The 22,004-nt window shown below is 35.5% G+C and overlaps 1 protein-coding gene across 3 annotated transcripts in view; it reads right to left on the bottom strand.

Annotated features, from left to right (window-relative positions):
• Window positions 1-22,004, bottom strand: part of LOC140692691 (zinc finger protein 286A-like) — a 72,466-nt gene that overhangs the window by 28,107 nt on the left and 22,355 nt on the right. Inside the window, exons 2-6 of one of the 3 annotated variants that reach the window (XM_072957003.1) lie at window positions 20,125-20,213; window positions 18,142-18,201; window positions 16,575-16,701; window positions 15,384-15,479; window positions 6,532-8,949 (exon numbers count right to left, since the gene is read on the bottom strand). In XM_072957003.1, the coding sequence (XP_072813104.1) occupies window positions 6,725-8,949; window positions 15,384-15,479; window positions 16,575-16,701; window positions 18,142-18,201; window positions 20,125-20,211 (2,595 nt within the window). In that variant the 5' untranslated portion in view covers window positions 20,212-20,213 and the 3' untranslated portion in view covers window positions 6,532-6,724. Of the gene's footprint in view, window positions 1-1,652; window positions 4,305-4,688; window positions 8,950-15,383; window positions 15,480-16,574; window positions 16,702-18,141; window positions 18,202-20,124; window positions 20,214-22,004 lie in introns of those variants that run through there. The other 2 variants (XM_072957005.1, XM_072957004.1) reach the window with 2 other exon arrangements.

Below are 22,004 nucleotides of genomic sequence, written 5' to 3'. Positions count from 1 at the left end.
GTTGATTCAGTCATATGAATTACTGTTGCTTCCAGAACAAAAGGGTCCAGCATAGCCAACTTGCCACCAAGTGTCTGACTGGCCTCCTTATGGGATGGTAACCATACTAGGGACCCAGCATTGGAGACCCTGTTGCTGGACGGTTGGATGGTCAGGAGTTGCAGTAGCTAAATAAGTCTTGCGAAGGGGCAGCCTATGATACTGGGCATACACAGAGCTTCTATCTCTGTCACCGTGGCTCCTCCATTCATGCTTGTACTGCAGCCCTGGGTGACTAGACAGAAGCCGACTGGCATTAGCTGAGATTTTTGATAGTATAAGAGTGTAAGTATCAGGTAAGACAGTGTAAGTACAGAAAGCCTTCAGAGAGACCTGGACTATGGGGAAAAGTCTGACTTGTACACAATTAGAATCCTGGAATAAGGGAGGAAGCAAATGGGGAAGAAGCACTATTTGAAGAAACACTGGCTGAGAATTTCCCCATACTGAAGGGAGACATCATAGCACAGTCTCAGGCTAGAAGTGTTACAAACTCTAAATATGATTTAAAAACAAACAAAAACCTCTACACCTAGGCAAATCACATAAAAAAATTAATGAAAACCAATGGCAAAAAAAAAAATCTTAAAAGCAGCTGGAGGAAAAATAAAAAGAACGCATACGTGAATTTCAGAGAAACTCTGGAAACCAAAGACAATGGAATGCCATTTTATTTTAGGTGATGAAAGGAAAAAACAGCAACAATAATGAAAAACAAATGCCAGCCTAGAACCCTTATCCCAGTGGAAATTCCCTTCCTAATTGAAGGCAAAATAAAGGTATTTCAGACAAAAGCTGAGATAAGCCACTGGAATGCTATGATAAATGCCCGAAAGGAATTAACCAGGCGAAAGGAAAATGATCCCAGTGGAACACGGGATTTCAGGGAAGAGTGCACACTAGAGTAGGTAAATACGTGAGTAAGTATAAATAAACGTTGCTTAAAACAAGTGATAATATCCTTTAGAAGTTAAAACCTGTAGAAATAAAATATATGACAACCATGGAACAAAAGGCAAAGAGTAAATGGAATTAAACTGTTAGTATTTTCAATGCTTTCAAATGCTGAAATGTTAATTTCAGGAGTGCTCCAATAAGCCGAAGAAATTTTAATTAAGAGCAATAATTTCCAGACATTTCAGTATCAGGATAATGCTACAATTTTGTCGTTTGTTTTTTTGGGGGGTAATTGTTTGTTTGTTTGTTTGTCTATTTACTGGAGGGACTGGGGATTGAACCTAGAACCTCATGCATGCTAGGCATGGGCTCTACCACTGAGCTAGACCGTCCCCTTAGGACAATGCTACAATTTTAAAAATTATTGAGCAAACTAACATGTTCTATTTATGTGGGTTATATCTATTGATATTTATTGTATTTGAAGTTAAAATGGGAAATTTTTGAAATGTTTAATTTATTAAAAATAACTATTAACTACATATTTAAAATATTTTTAATAAAATGTCTTCAAAACAAAAGATCAGTACAAAGAGTGGTATTGATTTAAATATCTGCAAATCTCTTTACTGTCTGACCATATTAAGTTTGCCAGGGCTGCCATAACAAAGTGCCACAGACTAGGTGGCTTAAACAACAGAAATTTATTTACTTACAGTTCTGGAGGGCAGAAGTCCAAGATCAAGGCGTCTGCAAGGCTGATTTCTCCTGAGGCCTCTCCTTGGCTTGTTGGTAGCTACTCTCTTGCTGCCTCTTCACATGGTTGTCCCTTTGTAAGTGTGGTGACCCTCTGTGCATCCAAATTTCCTCTTCTCATAAGGACACCAGTCAGATTGTATTAGGATCCACACTAATAGCCCCATTGTAACTTACCACCTTGTTAGAGGCCCCTTCTCCAAATACAGTCATATTCCAGGGTACTGGGAGCTAGAGTTTCAACATATGGACTTGAGGGGGACACAATTCAGTTGATAACAATGGCTCAACTGAAGATAGCTGAATTCTGAGATCTTCTTTTGCATTAAATCTTTTGCAATATCACATGGCATGCAGCTTCTGAAAAACACCACTCTATACCCGTGAGAAAAATGAGAGTGAAAAAGGCAAATAATGTCTTAAAATTATTATGAAATTAATTCTGAGAACCACTGCTCTAAAGTAACAACCAAAATAATATATGAACATAAAAAATTAAACTGAATGGAGCAGATAATGAGATAATGAAACATATCTGATTAACTGAAGGAAATGCAAGAAAGGAAAAAGAAAAGAAACAGGTAAAACACATAGACTTACACCCAAATATATTAGTAATTACATTAAATGAAAATGGATTACATTCATCAAATAAAATATAAAGATTGTTACATTAGGTAAAAATAAGACCCCAAGTATATACTGCTTACAGGAGGCATACTTTAAATATAATGATACAGTTCAAAGTTAAAAAAAATGATGAAAAGACATGTACCATGTATTTGTTTGCTTCTGCTGCATAACACATAATGTAAACAGTAGCTTAAAACAACAACTACTTTTTAGTTTAGAGTTCAGTAGATCAGAAGTCGAAGCACAGAATGGTTGGGTTCTCTGCTCAGGTCTTAAAGGCCAAAATCAAGGAGTCAACTGGGTTGAGTCTAATCTGAAGCTGAGGAAGAGGCCATTTCCAAGCTGAATCAACTTGTTAGCAAAATTCAGTTCCTTGAAGTTAAAGGGCTGAGGTTCCTGTTTCCTTGCTGGCTGTCAGTCACAAACTGCTCTCAGCTCCTAAGTGATGCCCACCTTCCTTGTCACATAGCTCCTCTACCTCCAAAGCCAGCGATGGAGAATGTCATCTCATGCCAACTCATGTTGACTCCCTCTCATATGCCAAATCTCTTTCACTAGGAAGAGCTCCATACTTCTTAAAGTCTCAACTGATTTGGTCTGGCCCTCTGAACGTAATTCCACTATTTTGAGTCCACTGATTTGGGAGCTTAATCATATTTGCAAAATTCCTTCACAAAAGCACCTAGTGTTTGATTGAATAACTGGGAACTGCATGTATACTAGGGGCTGGGAATCTAGGGACCAATTTAGAATTCTACCTATCACACCATGTAGACCCTAACCAAAAGAAAATTGTTTTGGCTATATTAATATCAGAAAAAAACAGAATTTATGACAAAAAACATTACCAGAGATAGAGGATACTTGATATTGATAAAACTGTCAACTCAACAAGAAGATATAACAACCCTAAATTTATATTCACTGAATAATCTACCTTCAAGATATGTAAAACAAATATTAATAAAAATAAAAGACTGATCCACAATTATTGTTGGAAATTTGAAGAATCCATCCTTAGCAGCTTATAGCTTATTTAAGAACGTATATGAAAATGCCAAGGATCTAGAATTACAGCAACAATTTTGAAGAACAAAAGTAGAAGACATGTACCATCAGATGCCAAGATTCACTATAAATCCACTTTCACTACGAGTATTTGGTGTTCAATGGAACAATGGAATAGGATAGATAGTCTAGTAATAGACTCTCAAATAATCTGACCTTCTGATTTATCACAAGGGTACCACCACAATCCAAGGGGGAGGGGAAAAGATGGTCTTTTTAATAAATGATGTTGGATAGATTGTATACCTGCATGGAAAATGTTAATTTTGACCTCTACCCCCGCCACCACATATAAAAACAAATTTCAGATGGATTGTAGCTCCAAAGTGAAAAGTAAAAGAGCAGCTGTGCAGAAGTAAATGCAGGAAAATATCCTTATGACTGAGTTAGTAAAATACTTCTCAAACTGGGAACAGAAGAGCAGTAATCATAAAAGGAAAGATTGATGAGATACTCATCAAAGTTAAAGACTTCTATTCATCAGAAGACATCATTCAGAGAACTAAAAGGCAAGCTGCTGATGGGGAGATGATATTTGTAATAGAAATACCTAAAAAATATCTTGTATCCAGAATATATAAAGAATTCTACAAATAAACAGAAATGTATCAATTAAAAAATGGGCAAAGTCTTGAACAGGCATTTCTCAAAAGAGGATATTCAAAAAAGCCAATAAACACCTAAAAGGGGACTCAACATCATTAGAAAGCAAGGAAATGCAAATTAAACCTGTAATGAGGTACCACTGCACACTGGAACCAGGCTTTGGCACTCTACCAGTCCATGGAAACTGCTCTAGTAAAGGTGCCCCGTGTCATCCCCATCCCCTGACCCAGTGGACACTTTTCAGTTCTTACGTCATTTGAACCTGCTGACCATCCTGTCTTGAAATGCTTGGCTCTAATGCAGGGCTGGAAGACAGGGTTTAGGTGTGGTGAGAATTTGAAGGTTGAAAGGAGCAGTCAGTAGAGTTGGCATCGAGTCATGTAGACTGACAGTAGAGTTTTTTAAGGGTAGTATTTCAAGGTCAGATCCTCAAATTTTCCCATCAGAAAGTGGTACATTTTGTCCAAAAAAGATACCTCTCTTGGTAATAGTTAATAAATTTCACTATTAAAATTCAACCAGAAACAGTAATTTTAACCACACTATCAAATTATTCATTTAAAAATGGGAGACGGCTCACATAATTTATCCAATACCCACTTCCCAATACTAAATACTTATCCTAGCATTGTGGGAGGGGTATTTAATTTTCTTCCCTTCCATCTCCACTGAAGTGTAGCTCATCATACCTTGTCCTTTTCAGGTATCAGGTCGTCAGTCTGTTAGGGCCTTCTGGTATCAGGATCATAGCCTCTGGGTTCCCATTTTGACTCCAGACTTTTAGTGTTTCCAGAACTTCCAAGCTTGGGGAGTCCTTGGCTGCTTCTCGCTCTATACTCCATTATGCAATGTCCTGTGGGGCTGGACAGAGATCTTTTCATCATTGTGATCTTTCCTTTGGTGCCATGTTGAAAGTGGAACTTATCTCTGAGAACTACACATCTTCTGGTCAATAACCTGGACACAAATTCCAGATATTCTTGGATACATTTTTCATCTACCTGACATTTCTATTACCTCCTCCAAATGAAACTGAGAGGGTCAGGGTGGTAAGGTGCTGGATAACTTCTTTGGAATCTAGGTGGCATCAAAGCCAGTTCCCATGCTGTTAGATCCATGATCACTCCTGCCCTGCCAATGTATATCCAGAACCTACAGTAATTCCTGGAACATAACAGGTATCCATAAAAGTCTCACAAGGTTTTTCGTGTTTATATAAATATGACACGCTCACTGGAAAGAAAAAGTAAAAAACAGAAAAGCACAGAAAAGTAAAACAAAACAAAAAACACTAGATTCTCCAACAAATCTAAAATAACTGCCATCAACTTTCTGGAAACCATCCCTTCATTCACGGTGATCAAAAGTTCACACAAATACATAGTTTTACAACATTCATACTGCACTTACATTTTCCTATTTTCCTAGCTTTCCCTCTGCCCCTTAGCTCACCACTTCTCCTTTTCTCCCTCCCTTCAAGGTACCCAGTATTTACAGCCTGGTGTATATTCTTCCATACTTGTTTCCATGCTCATTTAACTACATACACACATATATACATAGAGGATGTGGTCATTACTTTAACAAAAATGAAATTTTCTACATATACATGTATGTAATAAAGCAATTATGTATCAAAAATTGTGGAAATATCTTGAAGTCAACGTGTGCAGGTACAATTCATCTAAAAAATTACTCTCATGTTTCATGGTATGGCTCTATCAACTTATTCACCCACTCCCCTATTATTTGGCATTTACTTTGTCTCCAGTTGGGCTTGTCTCTATAAGCAGTACTTTAATAAACATCCTTATTTATGCATTTTTTTTGCATTGATGCTGTTATTTCTGTGGGGCAGACTCCAAAAAGTGAGACTGCTGTGTCAAAGGTTTTTAAAATTTTTATTAATAAATTTAAAATATATATTGCTGTATTGCTGATGGAAATATAAGTTAATATAACCATTTTGCAAGAGTACATGGTCTGCCAAACTCCACTAGCAAAAGATCTCTTAAATTTTTGCCAACTCCTTAAAGTGGAAGTAACATCTCACTGGTTGTTTTAATTTGCATTTTCCTGAGTACTATTTAGGTTCATAATAATTTCATAGGTTAATACATTTGAAGTTGCTCTTCTGTGAATAGCCATCCAGTCCAGATGGATTAAAAACTTCAATGTAAAAAAATAAAATTATCAAAATCTTAGAAGCAAGTTTAGGAGACTATGTATAACCCTTTTAACTAAAAGGGTAAATCAAGAATATAAAAAATAAAAGATGTAAATATTTTGCTATAAAAATTAAAGACAAAAATCTTTTACTATATAAAAAAGTATAAAAAAAAATACTAGGTTGAAAAAAATTTGTAACACACATGACAAAGGATTACTATTTCAAGCATATAAAGAGCACATCCAGATTTATAAGAAACATAGACAAACCAATAGGAAAACAGGCAAAAATATATATAGGCAATGCATTGAAGATAATTTGTTAAATGAATAAAATATGAAACTTGGATGAAGGCTTTCACGTGTATTTTACTTTTCTTTATTAAGAATTTTCTTATAACTTCTAAAATTTAAAATGACCAATTGCTTTTCCATATTCTTGTATCTCTTTAGTGTGTTATTTCCTGGCAAATTGCTCCTGAATGTTTCCCCAAATGCATAAAACAGTTTATAAGATTCTTGTGGAGTCCACCTCTGGATGACAATTTATTATTCTCTATATTAACTGAGTTTCTCGCTGATGTATTCTTTGATGTACAGTAAGGCTTGAGCTACTCCTAAAGGCTTTTGCACATTCATTACATTTATAAGGTTTTTCTCCTGTGTGCATCCTCAGATGTACAGTAAAGTCTGAATTAGTTCTAAAGGCTTTCCCACATTCTTCACACCTATAGGGCCTCTCCCCAGTATGAATCCTCTGATGCAGAGTTACCTGTGATAGAGTAATACAACCTTTTCCACATTCCTTACATGTGTAGGGTTTTTCTCCAGTATGTGTTCTCCAATGCACTGTAAGGTACGAACCCCTCCTGAAGGCTTTTCCACAGACATCACATTTATAGGGTTTCTCTCCACTATGGATTTTCTGATGTTCTGTGACATGTACCATCTGGCTAAATGCTTTGCCACAGTCATTACATTTAAATGGTTTCTCCCCAGTATATGTCCTTTGATGAGTATTAAAGCCTGAGTTACTTGTGAAAACCTTCCCACATTCATTACATTTATAGGGTTTTTCTCCAGTATGCCTTCTTTGGTGGACAGTAAGCTGTGATGTGTTAGTGAAAGCTTTCTCACACTCATTACATTTGTATGGTTTTTCTCCAGTATGGGTCCTCTGATGTACAATAAGGTATGACTTAGTCCTGAAGGATTTTCCACAATCATAGCAGTTGTAGGGTTTCACACCAGTATGAATTTTCTGATGCTCTTTGAGATTTACCATTTTGGTAAATGCCCTCTCACAGTCAGTACACTTATATGGTTTCTCCCCAGTATGAATCCTCTGATGTACAGTTAAGTGTGATTTTATTCTGAAAGATTCCCCACATTCATTACAGAGATAAGGTTTCTCTTCAGTATGAATTTGCTGATGTATAATTAGAGATGAAGAACGCATGAAGGCCTTTCCACATTCGTTACATTCATATGGTTTCTCTCCTGTATGCATTCTGTGGTATACAGTAAGACATGAATAATTAATGAATGCTTTCCCACATTCATTACATTTATAGGGTTTTTCTCCTGTGTGAATCCTCTGATGTTCTGTGAAATTTGCTATACGATTGAAAGCTTTCCCACATTCATTACATTCATAGGGTTTTTCCCCAGTATGAGTTCTTATATGTACAATAAGGCTTGAATTACTTCTATAGGCTTTTCCACATTCATTACATCTAAAGGGTTTCTCTCCAGTATGAATTCTCTGATGAACATTAAAAATTGTGGTATTCTTGAAAGATTTCCCACACTCATTGCATTTATATGGTTTCTCCTCAGTATGGGTCTTCTGATGTACACTAAGATATGACTTATTCCTAAAAGCTTTCCCACAATCATTACATTTGTAGGGTTTCTCTCCATTGTGAGTTTCCTGATGTCGTGCAAGTTTTGATTTATCACTAAAAGCTTTCCCACACTCGCTACATTTACAGGGTTTCTCTCCAGTTTGAATTCTCTGGTGTTGATTAAGGTGGGCACACTGGCTAAAAGATTTTCCACAGACATTGCACTGATAAGGTTTCTCCTTAGTATGAATTCTCTGATGTACCATAAGTGATGAAGAGGCAATGAAGGCCTTTCCACATTCATTACATTTATAGGGTTTTTCTCCAGTGTGGATTTTTTTATGTTGACTAAGATATGAAGGCTGGCTGAACATTTTCCCACATTCACTACATTCATAAGGTTTTTCTTTAGTGTGAGTTCTCTGATGTTGAATGAGTAATGACCTGTAACGGAAGGCCTTTTCACATGTACTACACGTGTAGGGTTTTGCTTTATTACTGGTCTTTTCCCCTAAAGTGAGTTCTGAAGCAGGGCTTACAACTTTGCTGCCTTCTGTATCCTTGAAAATTTTCACCCCCAAATGGGTATCTGTAATCAAATCTAAATTACTCATAAATTTTTCCTCACTTATTTGGTATTTGCTGTGGGGTTCTTCTGTGACACCTCCTGGTTCTGGAAAGAGAACAGATTCAAATCTAAAGCCTTTCTGAATAGTGGGAATTTTCTTGTGCGTAATTATTCTTTGACTCAAATGACTCTCCTGACTATTTTGCAATCTCAATACCCTGTCATTCCATTTCCATAATCCTCCAATTCTGGTGTCACATAGACCATTCTCTGTCAGTTTCTCTCCTATGGTCTCCAGTGGTAAGTGTTCTTCGGACACATCCTCTGTTGGAATAGCATTCTTGGTTATAGGTTTGGTCTCCAACTCTGGGAGGGAAAAAAAAAATTCAAATGACTTCTATTTCCTAAGTTGAGGAGACCTCACTAAATAGGATAACAAAAGGGAAGCCTGAGTTGATAATACAGGTTTTTAACTGCTTGCAAATTGGCTTTGTTTTCTAGGAAGAAGGAGGCAGGGTTAAGGAAGTCTGGTTGAGCAAAGAACCAGAGTAGTAAATTCAAGGAGTTTTTTTCCTATTAAAAAATTTCATTCGTGGTAATTCTTCTACCATCTAAATATTTTTCCCCTTTCTCAAATATTTCTCCCTTTTCTCATTCTTTTAGAGTCAACTTCTTTAGAGAGCATTCTTCATAAGTTGCGATTACTTCCTTGCTTCCCATTTACTCCACAAACCAAACATTCATCCCCAACGATACTTCCTATTTGTTCTCATTCTTTGTTCACTAGCTTTTCTGTGAGCGCTTTCTCAAATGTCCCTGCCAGAGTAGTTTTTTTCAAGTCTTTGTATATACTTTTTTATAGAACATTTATAGAATAAGACACTTTGATTTTTAATAAATAGGTTGAATAAGCTAGCCAGAATTAACATACTTGTGAATATTACAAATAGTGATTATGATTATCAAGGGTAGTTTTGCAACCCCTTAATGGATCTTAAGAACATTTCTGACAGTTTGAAAATTTTCTTAAAAATTATACTGTGGGATGGTGGTCTTACAACTTGTTTATACATGCAACTTAATATTTTACTTTTTTTATGTTTTTAATGAATAATACATTTTATTTTGATATTGATAGAATTCAAACCTACGGAAAATTTACATAAGTAGTACAATAAACGCTTAGATACTGTTCACCTTAATGGGCACTATATGGCCTTTTGTGTCTGGCTTATTTTATTTTTTATTTTTATTTTTTTTACATTTTTTATTGATTCATAATCATTTTACAGTGTTGTGTCAAATTCCAGTGTTCAGCACAATTTTTCAGTCATTCATGGACATATACACACTCATTGTCACATTTTTTTCTCTGTGATTTATCATAACATTTTGTGTATATTTCCCTGTGCTATACAGTGTAATCTTGTTTATCTATTCTACAATTTTGAAATCCCAGTCTATCCCTTCCCACCCTCTACCCCCCCATTAATATTTTACTTTTAAAAACACTTTTAAACTTCTTATAAATTTCTAATTTATTTCCAGGTAATTATATCTAAATGTTTAAAAACAAACTGAATCAAAATCTTCTGTGGGTAGTAAAATGGTTTTATGACTTTAAAATTCAAGGTTAGTAAAACTTTCAATGGACTCATAGGGCTAGACAAAGATCTGAATTCAGGGCCACCAAAGAAGACAACTCTAGAATCCAAGGACTAAAATCCAGCTCATTTAAATGTCTATTTGAATGAAGGTGACAGGATTGTTAAAGCCCCTGTGTGCACAGCCCACCAAAGTTAATCCTCTGTGGAAAAAGATAATACAATCCAGAGCCTCAAAATATTGTTATAGGTTTTCATAGCAATGTCTGGCAATGAAAAATTATAGACAAAAGTCAAATGGGAAAAAAATTAAGAGAAAAAATGGATAACAGAAACAGGTCTAAACGAGATCCAAATAATTGAGGTTTCAGACATAAACCTTTAAAATAATCATAATTAGTATATTCAAGAAAGTAAGACAAGATTAACAATTTCACCAAATAACTGCAAAGTATAAAATAAGAATCAAATAGTAATTCTAGAACTGGGAAATAAATTACAAACTCTAAGGACAGGCTAAAAGCACAGCAGATATGGCACATGAGTGTATGTCTGCAAAAAGGAAAATAGGTCAATAGAAAATATCCACACTGAAGCAGAGAATGATGAAAAACTTGAAAACATTGCTTTAAAAAACATAAGAGCTATACAGGATAGGGAGAAAAGGTCTATCACAGATGTAAGAAGAGTCCTAGCAGCCTGGAAAGAGAAGTGAGGGAAAATGGAACAAAAACAAATTAAAAGAAATAATGCCCAAGAATTTTCCAAAACAAATAAAAAATATTAAGCCACAGATTTTAGAAGCCAAATGAATCCCAAGCAAGAGAAATACAAAGGAAATTATACTAAGGTACACAGTAGTAAAACTGTTGAAAAGTAAAATCTTAAAAGCAGCCAGAGGGAAAAAAATGACAGATTTCCTTCAAAGAATGAGAATTACATCAGAGGTTGCAAACTACAGCCAAATCTGGCTCACTACATGCTTCTGTATGTCCAGCAAGAGAAGAATGGTTTTTACATTTTAAATGGCTGAAAATCCATTAAAAGAAAATACATTGTGACACATTAAAATTGTATGAAATTCAAGTTGCAGTGACCAAAATTGAAGTTTTGGTGGAACACAGCCACACTCTGGTTAACATGTTAAAGGGGTGTTTTTGTTCTATATTGGCAGAGTGGAGCAGTTGCAGCAGAAACATTACAACTCTCAGCCTAAAATATCTACTCTCTTGCCTTTTACAGAAAAAGTTGCTGACTCCTGAATTAGATGGTTGACTTCTCAACGGATTCTATGCAAAACAGAAAGCAATGAAATGATACCTTCCAAATGCTGAAAAACAGTAACTGTCAACCTAGAATTCTAGAATTCTAAACTTACCAAAATATTCTTCAAAAATGAAGGTTAAACACATTTTTAGGAAAAAGAAAAATGGAGAGACTATGACACCAGAATATCTGAATAAAAGAAAAATATTAAAGGGCATTCTTTATGTAGAAGAAAATTAATCCCAGGAAGAAGTTCAGAAATGAAGAAAAATGAAGAGAAAGAGAAGGTAAACTATCTAAATGAATCCAGACTGCATACAACATTAATAATAATGTCTTATGAAATTTCACATATATAGAAATAAAACACAGAACTCCAATAATATATAATTGAGGTCAAAATGAATAAGCTGTTCTAAGTTCTTGGCATCATTTGGGAAGAGGGAAAATTTATCTTACACTGTTGAATCAAGGATGAACGCTTTAAGGGGGAGGGTATAGCTCAAGTGGTAGAGCGCATGCTTAGCATGCATAAGGTCCTGGGTTCAATCCCCAGTACCTTCATCAAAAAACTAACTAACTAAATAAATAAAACTAATTACCTTTGCTCTCCCCTGCAAAAAAATAAATAAATAAAAAAAGGAAGAATGTTTTAACCTCAAAGTTAACTACTAAATAAATAACTTTAAAATTTATAATTACTAAGTGATTAGGGGGGAAATAAAAAAATGAAAGATGATAAATTTAACAGAGGGCATAAATGGGGAGAAAAAGAATACAGAACAGGCAAGATACCTTCACAGAGGGTAGATTTAAACATTATGTAATTGTATTATGTACAAATGGACTAAAAACTCCAGAAGATACAGACTGTCAGGTTAGTTAAAACAAAAATCTACCAAAATGCTAATCATAAGAGAAACAAAATACAAAGATATATGAAAGATGACAGTGAGCAGATGAAAAAAAAAAGTATGATATTACTAATAACCAAAAGAATGATGCTATAGTAATATTAATATCAGGCAAAATAGACTTTAAAGCAAAAACAGAGATAAAAAAGATACTTCATAATGATAAAAGGTCCAATTTACCAGAAAGATGTAACAATTCTAACTTTGTATTTACCTAAAAACACAGCTTCAAAACACATAAATAAAAAAACTAAAGGAACTAAAATAAGACACAGATAGATCTACAGACATAGTGGGAACTTCAAAAAATATTTCTTACTAACTGATAGAATAAGCTGACAATCAGCAAGTAGATAGATTTTAGGAACATAATTAAGAGCTGACATATCTAGAATAGCAATCAAAACCTATAGACTACACATTTTTCCAAGTGTACACAAAGTGTTTACAAAAATTGGCCAGGTGGCAAAGCAAATTCCAAGAAGCCTGCAAAGACTTAAATTATATAGAACATGTTCTCTGACCACAGTAGAACTTAAAGCAACAAGACTACCAGAAAATTCCCATATGGTACAACATTAAGGAAAAAAACCTCTAAATAACCCGGGGGCCAAACACATCACAATGGAAATGATCAAATACTTTAAACCCAATAATTATGAAGGTGCTACATAAAAAAACATGACATTGCCTCGATAGCCTTCAACACATTAGAAAAAATGGCTAAAAGTTAATGATACAACTATTTAACAAGTTAGAAAAGTCATCAAATTAAACCTTAGGAAAGTAAAAATAATGAAATAAGAGAAGGTAATGAAACAGAAATCAAACATACAGTAGAAAGGATTAAAAATTATTTTTTAAAAGCCAAATAAGATTGACAAACTCCAGCAAGATAGATTAAGATAAAAGAGAAGACTCAAAAAATTTAATATCAGGAATGAAAAGGGAGACATCACTTCAGATCCACATAGGCATTTAAAAGCTAAACAGAGGATAGCACGCCCCCAATTTTAACTTGTTTATTAGATGGATCAATTCCAAGACAAACACAACTTACTCAAGTGAAACAAAAAGTGGAAAATACGGATAGTCCTGTAACTACAAAAGAATAGAGCCATAATTAAACACCTTCCTCAATAAAAGTTTCAGGTCAACATGGCTTCCCTGGTGAAGTCCATACAATTTGTAACTTTCCATCTCACAACTCGTTCTTGTCCTCACTGTAAGTTGATGGCCTTGCTTCATATTTTACTGAGAATATACACATCATTGTGAAAGAATGCCTTGAACTTCCCATCACCAGTTGACCATATCTGCTCCCATTTTCTCCATCTTGCCTAGTGTTACAGCAGAGGAGGTGGCCCCCCTGCCTATCCAGGGTAAATCCTCCTTTTCCATTCTAGATTTTATCCCTTTTAACCTTCTCAGACACTTCAGTTCTTCAGTCTTTAGTTCTTTGTCTTGCAAGATCAATTTCTCCCTCTTCAGTGGGGCATCATTCTTCTTAGCATTAAAGCATGCCAGAAAAGCTCCCATCTCAAAAATAAGTTTTTTTTTTATTCCTTTCTTTCGTCCAGCCACTTCCCCATTTCTCTTTCCCTCTGCATATGGAGTGGGGGCTTTCTCTAAAGAGTCATCTCAACTATCTCCAATGTCTACTTTTCATTCACTCTCTAAAAAACTGTAACATTTGAGATATAGAAAGAATATATGTAACACATATGCAACTCATGGATGGCAACATAATAGTATGAATATGCAAATATTCTAGAATCCATTCATTCCTTTCCATTTCCACCAACACCCTAATCAAAGTTATTACCCTCTTTTGTCTAGAATATTTTAACAACTTCTTCACTGATTATCTGCTTTATGCCGTTAAGTTCAATTTTCATACACAGGGTTATATCCTAAAAATCCTTGACTAAAACCTTTCAGTGCCTTTGCACTCACTTTGTTTAAAATCCACACTCCTTACTTTGGTCTATGGAGCCCTGAACAGGAGACAGTCTCCTGCCTGACTCTTTCTGATTTTATACCAGTCTCCCTCTCCCTGTACTTCAGTCATGCAGCCTCCTTTGATTTCTAGAACATACTGCATTCCTTTCTGTTGGCATGCTCCTCTTCTCCTCTTCCCTTGGCTGGCTTCTTCTGATCCTTCAAGCTTCACCTTAAATGTCACCTCCTCAGAAGCCTTCCCCAATCACACTATCTGAAGGAGACATCCTCATCCCCAACCCAGTTCCTCTTTCATATCCTCATAGCTAAGTTATTACAACCATTACTTAGCTTGTTTTTGTTTATTTACTTGTTAATTACCTATTTCTCAAAACTTAATCTTCATGAGGGCAGGAACCTGGTCCACCTTACTCACTACTGTAGACATAGTACCTAACCCAGTTCACAGTATACAGATAAATATTAAATATTGATTATTTAATATTAATAAATATCAATTAAACACATAAATACTGTGTTTTTATTGTCAAGAGATATACTGTTTGTGTTCTCAGGTAGTTAAAACTCTAGGGGAGAGGAGGAGAGTCCCCTGAAGTTGCAGGTGAAGAAAGCTAAACAATCAGTCAAAAGGTTTAGCTTAGAAGAAATCAGTGGTGATCCTTCAGAATGCACTTTCAGGAGAATTGATGAAGGGAGAGATACCAGATAATGGTTAAACAAATGAGAAAAACGTGAAGTTAACTGGAGAGGATACAACTCAAAGGGGTATTTTATACATGTTTGAATGACGAAGGAATGAAGGAACAATTATGAAAATCATGTTCCCAAGAAAGTAAAGTAGGATGGGATGGGAACTAAAAGTAGAGGACAGAGAGGGGGAGAGGGAAAAGGAGAGGGAAACAGGGAGGCAGGGAGAGAGGAAGAGAGGGGGAGAATCTTCTCCTCTGAGATAGCTTTAAGCAAAGACACCCTCCAAAATATTTCAGATGTTCTACTCCAACCAAGACCTATTAGCTTCAAATAAATACCATCCTTCTCATTCTTATTAACTCACCTGGGTAGGGGGTTCTTGAAATTTCTCTCACTATCACCCATGGTCCTTTTCCATCTTCCAAATGAGATATCATGTCTGGTTTGGAAACTGCAAGCCCTATTCAGAGAAAAAGGAATAGGATTTGACTGTGCCTATCAGCAAGAGCTAGTGTCAGATTCAGTCTCAGCTCTGGCTCTTCTGTGCAGAGGTGCCCCTGTAAGAAGTTCTAGAAGTGCACTGTCCAATACAGCTGCCAACAGCTACATGCGGCCATTTAACTTTAAATTTAGATTAGCTAAAATTATATACAATTTAAAATTCAGTTTTTCAGTTGGATTAGTCAGATTTCAAGTTCTCAACAGCCACAGTGTGGTGGCTGCCATACTGGACACACAGACACAGAACATTCCCACACCAGAACATTCCATCATACAGCAGCGTTACAGTATATACCTTACACAAAGGTAGCTCAAGGAAGCTCAACACTATGATCCAACGCTTGCTGGGTAACAGATCATGGGAATAATCTCAGTTTAGAAAGAAAATAAACATTTGTTCCTTTCTTTTTAAAATTTTTTTATTGACGTATAGTCAGTTTATAATACCGGGTTAATTTCTGGTGTACAGCATAGTGATTTAATTATACATATATATTCCTTTTCATATTCTTTTTCATGATAGGCTATTATAAGTTATTGAATATAGTTTCCTGTGCTATACAGTATGGCCTTGTTTTTACATGGTTTCATGAAAATTTTCCTTGTAGTTTCAATTGTACAAGATCTTCTGCCAAAGTTCGGTAGGTATTCTGTGAGAATTGCTCCGCATGTGGGTATGATTTGATGTACTCATGGGAGAGGCTGAGCTCCGTGTCCTTCTACTCTGCCGTCCCAAAGCCCCTCCTGTTCCTTTCTTTCTAGAGGCAGTGATAATTCTCATTTATAGAAGTGACTGAAAAAACTTCAGTCTTAAATCTCACGGACTGCCAACAATCTCCAAGATTCCAATGAAATATGTATTTCTTACTCTATAATGGGTGGACTATTTCGTTAAGAGCAAGGAATAGCATGACTGCCAACAATATGCCCCTAAAATTATGAAATTTTAATGCCTAGATTCTCACCCTAAATTCAGTTAAGTACTTTAAAGGGTCTATATTTTCAGTACACCTGGTCCAATGGGCAGACACATAAACACAGAAGTTATCCTTACCCAAGGAAACAAGATTCCTATAATTCTCTAGCATCACATCCCTGTGCAAGTTCCTCTGTGTTGGATCCATCAACCGCCACTCTTCCAACGTGAAGTCTATAGCCACATCTTTAAATGTCACTAATTCCTAAAACAAATACAGAGATCACCCACGGAGTGTACAATTAGATGTGATAGGCAGAGTAACACATACAAAACTGGGGAAGAAAATTAGAAAACTAGCAGTTTCCACCCAAATCATCTCTTCTCCCTCAAAATCCTGCCTTACCTATAATATCAGCTCTTTTTCAGTCCTATTCTATAAGATATAACTTAATAAAAGACATAGTCTATCATGCAGATTGTAGACAGAGGAACTATTTTGAGTGTATTTAAAACACAGAAATTTTTCTGTATATCCCTTATGAGATATATTGTGAGGGGAAAAAGAACTGCAAAAAATAAAAATAACATATTTTCAGTAAATGATCATATTGTTGGTGGCAGTGATGGAAATGCTATTTTATAACTATGGTGTGTGTAGTGTTGGACAAAGCAAATTAGTATCCTGACATCACTGAGAGCTAGTAAATCTGACATGGAAGAAAGAAAATATAAATGTATTATCAATGAGACTATGCACAAACTCCATAGATCCAAAACTGAATTGGAAGTATCGGTATAAACTTATGAAGTATTTTATTTTTAAGGAAAACACCCCACATACACCAAGCTTCATCTACTGATGAGGCCCAGAAACAATAACCAAAAAGGCAGCATTATACTGTCTGGACTGCGGCCCCTACATATTACTTTACACTACAAGAAACCAGGGCCGGGAACTTTCTGTTATACTAAAAGGCAAGGAAACTGTCAAAGATTACTAGAATCACACCTAAGACACGGGAGACAACTTGAAGAGGCTTCCATTGGCCATTGATGGGAAAATTTAAACACCAATAAGAATAATAATCGTAATGAATTTCAAAAATATCTAGTACATTTAAAGTTATGATTTCATTATAAAACCTTAAGGATACTCATTGATCATCTTTGGAGGATGCCTGGAAACTGGTAAATAAAGAGAAAGAATCAACCCTTTGCCCTTCTTTTCCTATGCAATATATATATATAGCTTGTTCAGTAATAAAATGTACTCAGGAAGTTGACGAGGGGAGGTTTCTCTTCATGGAAGTACTCCAGCTAATACACGAAGAAGGAACGAAAGAATTAGAACATTGCCATTTACAACCTCTAATGAATTAAAGGATTGTCAGTGGGTGCTGACACACCAAAAAGGCCTTAACTGGGCTTTATGTAGCTTCTGGTGGAAGATACCAGAAATATGAAATACCAATGGCAAAAACATTCAAAAAAATCAAAATCTGAATCTGATCAAGCCTCTAGATTTAACTAACAATATAAAGGGAATACAGGGGAAGGAATAGCATCTTAAAAAAAACTCCACAGGGATGAAATCAGTAAAATCTATACTGTGTAAAATTCAATTAACATTAAGAATTAGGAGCAGTAAAAGAGGTGCTTTCTCTTTACTCCCCTTAGACACAAGGCTAAGGATTACCTTTACCAGTTCTGGTTCTTCTGTCTGAAGGTGAAGATCTTCATCTGGCTGGGAAGCTTCAGGACTCTGAGGGGATACAGGACGAAATCACTCAGTAACAGGTTGCCTGCTACCTACAGCAGAGCCTCAACAAGCACCATCAGCCCACTGTGGACGTGGTATATGAGATAACCTCTTTCACTGTTTTATTTAGGGATGAAATTAAGGTCCCATAGCAACATCCAATCATAATCTTCTTTCACCTTGTTTGAGACAATAACAAACATACACAAGGCTGAGATACAACTCCATAATTTCTAAAGGAGACTTTTAACAAAGAACCTACCAAAATAAAACTAAACTTACAATAAGGGGTCTCAGATGCTACATAATTCTCCTTTTTCATAAGAGGATGAAATCTGTTTCTTGGAAATTACCTATCTTGCTCAAGAATAATATTCAAAACCTACTAAAACTATCTGTTTCTATAGTTGGAAAATCATTACAGTGTCTAGGGGTGGAAGCATGTTTTAATGTTCATTCAAGAAATATGCCAGGGACCTCTCACAATATTGTTTTCTTCAAAACCTTAGACACTATATGCCTACAAGGGCTTGATTTTATAAATGAAGGGAAATTTTAGTATACCTTTCAGTAGTACTTATTGATTTTAGGTTTTGTGCCATTTTAAAAAGTTATGGGTAATAGAACTATTTACTTAAATTTCACTGAGAAATATGTCATCTTAGTTCTCCCCTCTCAAGTTCTTATCGTAAATAATACATATATTCAGCTTCCAGAAAATTTAAGATGATGTGAATCTCAAACTCTGATAATTAGAGATGGGTTTGATCAGGGCCTGTATTACACAAATACTTAGATCTTTTCAAGGGTGTGTCTTAAGGACCATACACCTGTTATGCATTCTTGCTACAAAGACTAAAGGATCACTACTCTAGGTTATTATGGGTCATTACCATAACAAATTCTATGTTGGTACACCTTTCTTCTGCATCTCCTATTTCAAAAAGTCACTGCTAAAACACAGCTTTAATCACATTAATACCCACCTCAAACACACCCAATCACACACACTTACATACACACACTTAAATATTTTCAGGGAAACATTAAAAGATTCAGCTTAAATCTCCAACAACCAGTCCTACCATTCACAAATTTCGATCTTGAATCACTAACTCACTCACTGTTCTCTGCCTCAGAGCCTTGCCTTCTCACCTGAAGTATCCTCACAAATAATTTAGGACAATTTAAATCCCACTGGTAATCAGGTACCAGCTTAAATCTAACCATCCTCACGAGCTTTCCATGACCAATGTAGCCCATGCTAATAACCCATTTCTTTCCTTACATAGCACTCATCAACTTTATCATACTGCTCAGCAACTATCATTCACCTAAATAAATTATGTAACTATTTCTTTCGTATGCCTTACCTCAATGAGACTGTAAGCTCCCTACAGCCAAGCACTGTGTCTTAAACATCTTCTTTCTCTCCATGTCATCTATTAAGCTTGATCACTTCTTAATGGGTAGAAAAGAGGAGAACACTAAGAGTGGGCACAAGGGGAATGGTCCCTATGAATTAAGTGGGTGTGTGTGTGTACATGTATTTTTTTTCAATTTCCTAAAAAAAATTTTCCAATTGGAAAATACTGCATTCTACTACCCCATATCTAACTGAAATTTCCTAGGAACAATAAAAATTTAACATCATAAGTAAATTTCCCAGACTGCCTATCATATCTAAAGATAGCCTAGATATTTTTTGCAAGGCTATGCATCTTAGTATTTAGTTCAATATGCATAGTGGATCTTCCTATAGATTACAAGCTTTACTATGATGAACTCAACTTTCATGAATCAAACAATTTGATTCAGTTACCCAAAGGGATGTGGGTGAGGTAGAGAAGTCACATGACTTAAGGAAAAGTAGACATGCTCTCAAATCAGGACAATAGGTCAGAACCAGAGGAAACCCTAACTTACCAGAGGTCCAACTGAAAAAACCACAGCAGCCATAATCTCTTCCTTGGGGCTCCCCTCTCTGGAAAGAGTGGAGTCCTGCAAAGACATATCTAAGAAAGAGAAATAAGCCATGAAAACCAATCCTGCCTTGAAAATCTCAGACTCAAAGTTTGCAAGGCTGGTTCAACATCTGCAAATCAATAAATGTGACACACCACATTAACAAACTGAAGGATAAGAATTATATGATCCTCTAAATAGAGGCAGAAAAAAAGCATCTGATAAAATTCAACACCCATTTATGATAAAAACTCTCAACAAAGTAGGTATGGAGAAAATATACCTCAAGATAATAAAGGCCACATATGACAAGCCTGCACAGTACTGGAAGTTCTAGACAGAGCAATTAGGCAAGAAAAAGATACAGAAGGCATCCATATCAGAAAGAAAGAAGTAAAACTTTCACTGCAGATGATATAATTTTATATATAGAAGCCCCTAAAAGACCCTTCCAAAAACTGTAAGAATTAGTAAACAAATTCAGTAAAGTTGCAGGATATAAAATCAATATACAAAAGTCTATGTGTTTCTATACACTAATAATGAACTATCACAAAGAGAAATTAAGAAATCAATATTTACAACTGTTTAAAAAAAGGATTAAATACCTAGGAATAAATTTAACCAAGGAAATGATAGACCTATACATTGAAAACTTTGAGCAAATGGAAAGATTTTCTGTGCTCACAGATTGGAAGAATTAATGTTGTTAAAATGTCCATATGACCCAAAGCGATCTACAGATTCAATGCAATATCCATCAAAATCCCTAAGGCATTTTTCACAGAAGTAGAACAAATAATCCTAAAATTTGTATAGAACCACCAAAAAAAATCCCAAATTGTCAATGCAATCTTGGGAAAGAAGAACAAGGCTGGAGGCATCATGCTCCCTGATTTCAAACTATATTTCAAAGCTATAGTAATCAAAACAGTATGGTATTGGGAAAAGAAGATACAGATCAATGCACTAGAGTACAGAAATAAACCCACACATATATAGGCAAGTAATTTATAGCAAAGGAGCCAAGAATATACAACAGAGAAAAAACCCAATCTATTAAAAACATAGTGTTGGGAAAACTGGACAGCCACCTGCAAAAAATGAAACTGAACCAGTAACCTACATCATATACAAAAATTAACTCAAAACTGATTAAAAGATTTGAATGTAAGACCTGAAACCATAAGACTCCTAGAAGAAAAAATAGACATTGGTCTTGATGATGACTTCTTGGACATCAAAAGTAAAGACAACAAAAGCCCAAACAAGTGGGACTACATCAAACTTAAATGTTTCTGCACAGCAAAGTCAACAAAGAAAAGGCAACCTATGGAATGGGAGAAAATATTTGCAAATTACATACCTGATAAGGGGTTAATAGCCAAAATATATAAAGAACTCACACACATCTCAACAGCAAAAAACAAACAAAAAAACCCGATGTAAAACATGGGCAGAGATGAACAGACATTTTTCCAAGGAAAACATACAGCTGGCCAACAGCTACACGAACAGGTGCTCAACAACACTATCACCAAAAAATGCAAATCAGAACCACATTGAGATCTCAACTCACACTTGTAAGAACGACTATTATCAAAAAGACAAGAAATAACAACTGTTGGCAAAAATGTGGAGACAAGGGAACATTTTTGCACCACTGGTGGAAATGTAAACTGCTGCAGCCACTACGGAGAACAGTATGGAGCTCCTCAAAAAATTAAAAATACAACTGTCATATGATTCTGCTATTCCACTTCTGGCTATTTATCTGAAGGAAAAGGAAACACTAACTTGAAAAGACAACTGCACCCCCACGTTCACTGCAGCATTATTTA

The sequence above is a fragment of the Vicugna pacos genome, unplaced genomic scaffold (assembly GCF_048564905.1).
Source record: "Vicugna pacos unplaced genomic scaffold, VicPac4 scaffold_15, whole genome shotgun sequence".
Taxonomy (NCBI): Eukaryota; Metazoa; Chordata; class Mammalia; order Artiodactyla; family Camelidae; genus Vicugna; species Vicugna pacos.
This window is presented reverse-complemented; position numbering and strand designations above follow the sequence as displayed.